At 50.5% G+C, this 9863-nt stretch overlaps 1 protein-coding gene across 1 annotated transcript; it reads left to right on the top strand.

Annotated features, from left to right (window-relative positions):
• Positions 1–5563: 5563 nt before the first annotated feature.
• Positions 5564–7550, top strand: C1QL2 (complement C1q like 2). Its single transcript, XM_062578794.1, has 3 exons — positions 5564–5597; positions 5933–6691; positions 6814–7550. The coding sequence occupies exons 2-3, from the start codon at positions 6053–6055 to the stop codon at positions 6991–6993; spliced, it is 819 nt and encodes a 272-aa protein (XP_062434778.1). The 5' UTR covers positions 5564–5597; positions 5933–6052; the 3' UTR covers positions 6994–7550.
• The last annotated feature ends 2313 nt before the right edge of the window (positions 7551–9863 follow it).

Raw genomic sequence — 9863 nt, 5'->3', positions numbered from 1 at the left:
TTATTCAAACCTGATACTTCTCCAAGGAGTATTTTTCAGATCTTGCCTTTTGTTCAGTTTTGTTTCTCTCTAAAAGTAGTTTAGCTCCAGCTGAAGATCTGTTCTGGAATTGAGAAACCCCCGAAAAGCCTGGATCTACTGTGACATTTCCTCCATCGCCTCTGGTTGCCAGGGCTGAATATCAGCCATTGTTCCCTTGTGAGTCCTCACAGGTTTGGGGGGCAAGAATAGCGATGTACACTTATGCTGGGGATCAGGCAGATGCCAGTGACCCCTGAACTGATGGAACAGAGCTGCCCTTTTCACACTCCTCCTGTTTTTCCCTGCAGTGAACACTCTGCTGCAGGAGTTACGGATTATTTTTCTAAGAGAGGTTCTAGACTGGTGGCTGCCTGCTACCAAACTGCTCTTCCCTTTCTTGTGATATATTTTGGATCTGTTATTGGTCTATTCTCTACCTATATTCCTCCTTGGCTGTGTTTCATGCCTTGTAACTATTTTATTTGGCATCACCTTCAACCGTTGTGTGAGATTTTTCTACTTCCACGCAATTGTGATAAACCTGGATGAAGTAATGTCAGGGTGTGACTCTGCTCTAACAGTAAATGTGCCGCTGGCTTTAAAGGGAGAAGGAAAGCTCACCCTGATTTCTTTTTCAGAAAACATAGGTTGAATTATCCTGTGCTTGATGAATAGCTCCTGTCTTTGGGATGCTAAGGCATATCTTTCACTGATTCCCTCCACACCTTTTGATATTTCTCCAAGTACAGACCTGAAGGCAGTTCTGATTTTTGAGTGCTCAGAAGTGAGGGAGGGTGAGTGGCTAAACACATTTGCTATAACACCCCGTTGCAAAGAGATCGTCAGCAGATTTTGTCTTTTATGCACAGCAAGTTGGTGTGGTAAAGTACGAATAACAGCAGTTCACACTGATCAATAAACACAGTAAAGTCTGCCCAGCTGCAATGGCTATTAGGATCATACAAGAACTTCTTATGTAGGATCTGTAACAGAAACTATTTCAATACAGGGAGCCTAATTCAGTCTGTACGTTTCTGATTTTATAAAGTGCTATACCAGCAGCACTATACCAGTGCTATACAGGTGGGTGTTTCAACTCTGTCTTGCAGAGGGTGAGCTTGGAACCAGCTCCTGTCCATGCTCTATTAATAAAATGCTTTTTCTGCTGGAGCTCGTATACAAAAAGGATCCAGAAAATGGTAGTAAATTCAGCTGTTATGACAAGTGGAATTGTACTGCTAGAAATATCAGTTTAGGTCAAAAACAAGTGCCCAGTATTTGTGGGGAATGACAGCGGTCAATAACAATAAGCCTAACCATTTCTAGAACTTTTCCCTCTATTAAACAATCTAGCCAAAATCCAAAGAGGAGCCTGAAGGAGGGACTGAGACAGGATTTAAGCACCTGAATCGAACAACAGAATCAACAGATCCTCTTTGATCCTGTCTAATCCTAGAAGCACCTAGTCCAAAGATACCTGTCTTCAGCCTCCAAGAACCCCAAATATCCAATATTCAGCTTCTGCGTGTACCCCAGAACACTGCCATCTCAATGAGTCTGGCTCATACTGGAAACTGCCAGGATTACAAATTTGGTAATCCTTGTAAGGGTTCTTAGAATAGGATTCTTAGGCTCTTCTTAGCATTCTTAGAACATGTCATGGAGCACCATGGAGCAAAGCAAGAGAACACAAGTTCTTCTCCTACCTTCCCTTGCTTTGGACAACACTACAGCAGTGACGTAAGTTATGCAGGGTATGGAGATCTGGGTTCATATTCCTCCTTCAAGATAGAGAACTCCATATCCATGCCTAAGGCCATGTGCTTCAGTTTATGAGTTACATCTGTGATGAGCATGTGCTGCTGAGAAAAATGAGAAACTTTCTGAGAAAAAAAAAAAGCGCAGAAATCTCTTGAGCTTCACAGTTTGGATGCTCCTTCAGAAAAGGGGAGTTCTGCATTCCAGAGCCACCTGCTCTTTTTTACATTACATTTATATCTTACCTTCCTGGCTGGAATTCACAAACAGCTCTTGGAAGAAGGCTGAAACTCAGGATCAGGTACCGGCCCTCACCAGTAAGCTAAAGAACTATACTCACCCGTGCTGCTTTTCTCCTTCTAGTGCAATGAATCTTTAAATTTTTTTAATGAAAAAAAAAGGAACAACTTCAACATAAGGCGCACGTACTGTTTCCTCCCTGCACCCCTGCCTACTCCGAATAACCTGTACACTGGAAGATTACGGAGCCTCCCAGGGAAGACAGGCTGGGATTCCTCAGGCAGCAAATGGAGCTGAACACGAATCTCCCTCTTGACATCCTGATGACGATGTTCTCCTGAAATAAAGAAGGCTAGGGCAACCCTGTCCTGTGCTTTGAATCCTTAATGGACAGACTCTGATCAAACTTGTAAAGTGTCTAAGCCTTGGAGACAAACATGGTTTGAAAGCTCAGCCATGAACTCATTCAGTCCTTGGCTTGTTTTCTTTGTCTTTTGGGAAAGGGCTCTCACCAGCCTTTAGAATTATTCTTCTTTCCTCTGACCCTGCAAGTATTTTAGTATTTTTAGAGCAGAGTAGCTCTAAAAGATACCAACTGTGTGGCTATGTACCTGCCTTGAAGCTGGAATTAAAGCTGAAGCTGGTAGAAATTCATGTGCCTCTGGAACGCAGACATTTCTGTATGAGGTGTCTGGGTTCTCAACAGCCTAAATTTTGGTCTTGTGTCTGAATTGTCAAATGCCTCCCTTAGCAGTGAGGTTCCTAAGTTCTTTAATCACTTTTGAAAATGGAGTTTCAAGTTATATCCACACAAGCTTCTACTGATTCACAGAATTGCTGGGGTTGTAAGGGACCTCCCATCAGACATTTATACACATTACTTTGAGCCTCCCTGAGCCTCCTCCTCAAATAAAGAAAAGTACCTTCCTGCATCTCAGGGCAGAGAGTATTTTAAACACAATCTGATCAACTAATTTGGTAATTTCCTGGTCCTTACACTCCTGTGATATATCCCACTGCATACAGAACGGACACACCTAACAGGCTAGTCTGCCTATGCAGAATTGGAAGCTGAGTGCTGCTGTGTGTGACCACAGCCCTAAATATTTAGTAGTGTAGTATCTGTGAATGGCACAACCTGCCTCACTGATCACAATACTACTTCTTGGGGCACAAGATGCTTTATACCAGTCAGTTCCTAACTCCAGGTCTCCAGGAATATGGCTCCCATTGGAGATTAATATATTATACTTTATACTGTGTTTACCTTAAAGCAATCTGGTGAAGGGATTAACTAGGTGATCAGTAAATCTCACTGCATCACAGAGGATTAATTAAAGTATTCCTAAACAAATTGCTGGAGTTTGACATTTAATCTAACTACTGATCTCTCTGTCAACTTCTCTGCCTGCTTTCTGGAGTGCTTAACTGTTCTTCTTAAGAATTGTGTCAGTTTTTACATCTAGTTTTGTCCTGCTGTAAGTCAGAACTTGTTTCTTCTTCTTCTGTCCTTGTTGTTCTGTGGGAATAACAGATCTCTGGTATAGAGCATTATTCCAGCTCTGTAGCTAGGACTGGTGAATCTATAGTCGGAATATAGTTCCCAGTACTGGTCACCTCGTTATAAAAGTGAGCAAAGGCAGATAGGAAAGTTGTAACAGAGCCAAGCAACACATGAACTTTATTATTCAGAAAGGGTTAGAAAAGCTGCAGTGTAGCTGCTGTCTTTGGAAAACAGGATTAAAAGGACATGCTAGTGAGGTTTGCAGAACTCTGGAGGGAATAGCAAGGATTCACACATACAGCACATTTGAGCTAGTGACAAATATCAGAACAAAAGGGAAATTAACAGAAGCTTAGATAGGGATGATCAGCAAAGCAGTGTAATTTGTTTGTGAATTTATTTGTATTTAACACAGATAATACATGGAAAATTATACCAGAGTTGTAACAGAAACAACTATTAGAAATCATTTAACAAAGCTCTAGACAAGTGTGGGGGCTTATAATAACACTGTGGGATGTAACTGTTAATCTAACGGAGAGGAAAAGGACTTAAATCTTTGTCATGATTTCACCTCTTAAAATATTTAGCTAAGTAACCTGCAACGCACTAAGTAAGTAGACATATTTAGTGTAATACTAGTTTAGTAATTTAGTGTAATATGACTATCCATACAACTTCAGGGAAAGGTTTTCATTTGCAAGACTAATTTCCCTTGCAGCTTTACATACTTAGACGTGGAAAAATTTAGAGACTTGAGAGGGCCAGGGGTGAATTCTGATCTCAGTGGCACCAGAGAAAATCCTGAATAACTTCAAGAAAAAAAATGCTGGAGATATAGTAGTGAAGCTGAGATTGGGCTCCAGTCTGTAAATACATGAGTTCCAGATGAAAAAGCCTTGACGTCCTCCTTTTCTTGAATTTCAAGGAAAGCTAACAGAAGAGTCCCGAGTCCTTCTAGGGCATTTCTGCAGTTCTTGGAACAAATGTACATGTCATCATTTGCATTCGCTGCCTCCAGGCCATCAGCTTCAACAAGCTTTGGATCAGTCTGAGCGGCTTGCTTCCTCTGACCTACAGGTTTGTCTATTTTAAGACAAAACAGACTGTCTTCAACTCTGCTGAACCCACTCTAAATTCACTCTTCTCATGCACAGAGGAACTCGGACACACCGCAGTGTAGCCCTTAGGAAGTCTGCGCTAGCATTACACTAGTATCTTCTTTCCTTCCCTCCAGCCCCGGGGTGGGTGCCTAACGCACTGCTGCGAAACCTGTGGGTAATGCCGCGATTTACCCCATCTACAGCACCGCAGTTTGCTCTCCGGAGGGGAGATCGCTGCCGGCAGTTAACGGTACTCGAGCTCCCGCTGTACTAGCACCGTTAAACCGGAGTTTCAAAGGCAGGTTACAGCGGCTTTGGGAATGGGCAAGTATCAGTCGATTTGGACCCCACACAGAGAAACCACCGACACCACCCAAGCCGTGCAGCAGGGGTTTCTCGCACCTCTCGGCCACGTCTGCGTTCAGCAAACTGGGATTACGCGCGCTCGTGTGCGGAACGAAACCCACCCCCGGTTTTCTCCTCGCCTGCCCGCAGCGGAGGCTCGACGGAAGGAGCCGGAGGGCGGCAAAGGGGCCATGTCGGCGCAGGACACGCAGCTACTCAAACTGCCCCGCCAGAAAGCGAGGCGGCCCGGCCGCGCTGCGGCGGCTGCGGGCCGCTCAGCAGCCGGCACCGCTGGGCTTGTCCCGCGCACCGCTATGACCGCGCGAGAGCCCCCGCGCGGGACCCGCGTCCCGCTCGCCCTGAGGGCGGCGGCGGCGGCGGCGGCGGCGGCATCGCCTCAGCGCCGCCCCTCCCCCCGCCCTGCCCGCCTAACGGCCGCCTAACGGCCGCCGCGGGCAGGGGAGGGGCGGGGAGGGGGCGCCGCGCCCCCGCCCAGAGGCGCCGCGGGCTGCCTCGTCGCCGCCAATGTACCGGCGCGGCGGAGCGGCAGCGCGCCCGGAGCCGCGGCCACGCAGCGCCCCGCCGGCCGCTCTGAGGGGAGCCCCGCCGCCCGCGCCCCGCCGCGGGTGGGTCCGGCCGCCCCGCCTCCCCCTCTCCCCCCCCCCCCAGCCACACAGCCCGTCGGGGGGGAGTGGGGCGGCGGCCGAGCCCGTCGCTGGGCGGGCGGCTTGGGGCTGAGGCGGGCTGCGGCTCGGCGCCGCGACGCCCCCGCGCTGGCCCGGCCCCCGCCGCCGGGGCCCCGCGCCCCTCTCGCAGTGGCGCGCGCGGGGCGGCCGGCGCCTCGACTCGGCGGCGGCCATGGCGGGGCGCGCGGCCGCCCGCCGGGCGGGCTGAGGCGGGGGCCGGGCGGGGAGGCGCCGGCGGCGGGGGGCTCACCGCCTTTTCTTGCCGTCCCCTGCAGGGAGCGGCCGGCCGGCGAGCCACCATTACCTCGCACGGCAAGCGGGACCTGCTCGCGCTCGGCGCCCGGCTCTGGCAGCGGAGGAGGCGGCTGCTGGCCGCCGCCGGGCTCGCCCTGGCCATGGCTCTCGCCGTGCTCATCGCCGTGCCCCTGCTGCTGCTGCAGGCGCCCGCCGAGAGCGGCGCCCACTACGAGATGATGGGCACCTGCCGCATGATCTGCGACCCCTACAGCGGCGGGCGGCCGCCCGGCCCCGGCAGCACCGCCGCCGTGGAGGCTCTGCAGGACCTGGGCGCCAACCCGCCGCCGCCCTTCATCCAGGGACCCAAGGGGGAGCCGGGCCGGCCGGGCAAGCCGGGCCCCCGCGGCCCCCCGGGGGAGCCGGGCCCGCCGGGCCCTAGGGGGCCGCCGGGGGAGCGCGGCGACTCGGGCAAGCCGGGGCTGCCGGGGCTGGCGCTGGCGGGGGCGGGCGGCGGCAGCGGCGGCGGGGCGGCGGCGGCGGGCGGCGAGGTGGCGGGCGGGCTGAGCGCCGCCTTCAGCGGGCCGCGCATCGCCTTCTACGTGGGGCTGAAGAGCCCGCACGAGGGCTACGAGGTGCTCAAGTTCGACGACGTGGTCACCAACCTGGGCAACCACTACGACCCGGCGAGCGGCAAGTTCACCTGCCAGGTGCGCGGCATCTACTTCTTCACCTACCACATCCTCATGCGCGGCGGCGACGGCACCAGCATGTGGGCCGACCTCTGCAAGAACGGGCAGGTGGGTGCCGCCGCGGCCGCCGCCTCCGCCGGGCCGCGGCGGGCGGGCGGGCGGACGGCCGCGCCGTCGGGGAGCGCGGCGCGGCGGGCGGGAGGGCTGAGGCGGCGCGGCTCTGCCGGCAGGTGCGGGCCAGCGCCATCGCCCAGGACGCCGACCAGAACTACGACTACGCCAGCAACAGCGTGGTGCTGCACCTGGACTCGGGCGACGAGGTGTACGTGAAGCTGGACGGCGGCAAAGCGCACGGCGGCAACAACAACAAGTACAGCACTTTCTCCGGGTTTCTTTTGTACCCCGACTGACAGGGACGCGGGCGGCGCGGCGCTGCCGCGGGGCTGCCGGCCGTGCCTGCAGCCCGTCGAGCCGCCGCCGCCACGGGCCACTTTAGCTTCGTTACCGTTTTGTACGTATGTTTTTTTTTTTCTTTCTCTCTCTTTTATTTTATTTTTTGGTGGAAATGAAATACTGAGTGAAACAAAGCGATCCCGTTCCTTATTCCCCGCCGCCCCCCGTCTCCCCTCTCTGGCGCGCCGTGAGCTCCGCGCCTGGCAGCTCCGGAGGAGAGAGTCCAGAGGTCAGGCGTGCCGCACGCCGGGTTGGATCCGGTCAAATTTTGTGTCAATGAATTAATTATGGTGATGAATTTTCAGATTGACTATTCATGAAGTGGGACTGGCTCGTAACTAGTTTTTCCTCTGCTGCTTTGTTTGTATGGGGTCAAGTGTAAACTTTTCTGTAAAGTTCAATGCTCGTATGAATGATAATGTCATTAACGTCAAATCTCTGTTCTTGTCTGCAAAGCAATTCAGTGGCTGACCACAATCACAAAAAAACCACATTAAATTATGTTTTTAGACAATGGTTTCTTGCTGTGTGTCTCTTCCAGTGCTGCAAAGGAGGACTGTGGTGGTGCCATGGGAGGGTTAAAAGGGGGAGGTAAGGGCAGGGTCACTTCAATCCCTTATCTTTGCAGCAAAATTAAGTTAGGACAGGGGACCCTGTATGGGTCTTCAATAATTGTTTAAGGGTGCTGGACAGAAACGGAGGGAGGGGAAAAAAAGGTCTCACTTGATGGGATTTTATAAAGAGAAGGCACACACAGTCATGCAGAGGTGAAGCCACGTGTGTGAAGAGAACCTCCCAAATAGATTTTACCAGGATAAGCCTGATCCAGAGGTTTACTGAAGTCCAGGGAAGACTCCCTCTTTAATTAATTGGTGATTATGGAAAGCAGTGCTTCAGCAGTATACTTTACAAACACAAGGCAGTGGCTGAGATAGCACAGGTGTTTAGGCAGACTATACAGCATATGTATGTGTTTGAAACCGTATCTGCCTGTATGTGGATCTGCTGTATGTGCAGTCCCTGAGACAAACTCTGAGACAGAGCTCACTGAAGATCGACAGATTTAAACTCTGTGAAAAATACTGGGTTTTTTTTCTTTCTGGTCCTTGGTAAATCCCAGTCTTTGTACATTCTTTAAAACATGCACAGGTGTGTAAATAATATCATGTACAGTTTTGAGTCTGTTTGTGGTGGAGAAGGTGAATCCTGCATAGAACACACATAAATTCAGTTTGAGTAAACTGGGGTTGCTCTATTGAAACTAAAAGAGCTAAACTGATTTACAAAAGCTAATCCATCCGTTAGCTCTTATTTTCATTTTATTGTCTCATCATTTCATTTTTCGCTTGCTAAGGTCTTGCCTCCCTGTCAGCTTACTACATTTTCATGGGAAAATGAAGAAGCTGGACTGCAAGGTGTCTGCTGAGACTGGAGCTTTGCACTTGCTCTTAACTTTGTTGCAGCAAAGGGAATCATAGCTGGGATGAACCTGTTCCAGCACCAGTTTAGGGTAGCCCAGTAATTACTAAGTTCTTAAAATTTCTTCTGTCTCCTACCTAGTCCTCGATGAGTGTTGTCTTCTCGTTGGCTGGAAGAGGAGGGTCACAGACTGCCCTGGTAAAAGAGACAGAAAGCAATTCCTCCCCTCATCCCGTCCTCAAACATCCCCCCCAGCTGCGAGAAGCAGAGTTCATAATCAGGTACACGTGTTAGATGCTTACCAATCTCTAATGCCTTGTCGATTTGTACCACTTAGAATATGATTAAAACCAGTATCTGAGACCCAAATGAAGTATAATTGGTATGGATCCTCAATTCCCACTGGATCTGTAATCCTTTTTGACTATTCCTCCCCTCCCCTCCAACGAATTGGAGCTTAGACACAAAGCCCTCGGTTTAAATTTCAAAAAATTAAAATTGACATGCGGCAGCATTACCAGAAGGAATTCTAAGGAGGTGCCTGGGCTCTGCTTTATCCTTTGCATTAAGAAGCAATTTGTACTTCTAACAAAGACCCAACTGTTCCCCCTTGGCAAAAGGGCAATGAAGATGCCTTGCAAGGGAATTGCTGTTCACAATACTTAAACAAATTTGAATCTTAGATTTTTAAATCTGTATTCCCCGGCGGAGCCTGCTCCTAGCAATTCAAATGCAGGGCTGGTGGTGTGTGCCTGCCAAGGTGTCAGTAGCTAAGCAGATGATGGATTGATGAGGCAATGGGAAGACACAGGCTCACAGTGGCAGTTTGCCCCGACAGTGATCTATGTATCTGCACATTATCAATGTCATGAGGAGGCTTGAACCACCTTAGCTAGATGTCTCATTTTCCACTTATCTCTTATGTACTAATTATCAAGCTGGATTATTCCCTGGGATAGAAACAAAAAAATGCTCATCACCACTCCACTGACAGTTTACACAATCGATAGAATGAATGTCTCCCTAGTTTGCTCTCAGGCTTTTTCTGTTTTCCTCTCTTTGTAGCAGAGACCTATGAGATTGCTTTCCTGGGGGTTTGATGGCTCCCACCCAACGTCCGTGGTGATGCTTGGGCAGGCTCCTCCACCCTGGTCATCACGGTAGTATTTCAATGTGGGGGTTGTTTTTTCTTAAGTAGCGTGGGGAAAGCAATTGGGAGATTGAAAACTTCAGTGCTTGGTGGTGCAGTTGTTCAGAAAAACAGGCAGTGTCGCCTGTGAGGATGGCAGTGTCAGACTGTCTTCCCTGTGGTTTGCATGGCACGTGTGTGAAAGCAGGGCTACTACTAGTCCAGTGGGCAGGTAACACCTGTGGCAGGCTTGTAACCCATGTAGCTTTGTCTGCGTCT

This window comes from Rhea pennata, chromosome 6 (genome assembly GCF_028389875.1).
Source record: "Rhea pennata isolate bPtePen1 chromosome 6, bPtePen1.pri, whole genome shotgun sequence".
Classification (NCBI taxonomy): domain Eukaryota; kingdom Metazoa; phylum Chordata; class Aves; order Rheiformes; family Rheidae; genus Rhea; species Rhea pennata.
This window is presented reverse-complemented; position numbering and strand designations above follow the sequence as displayed.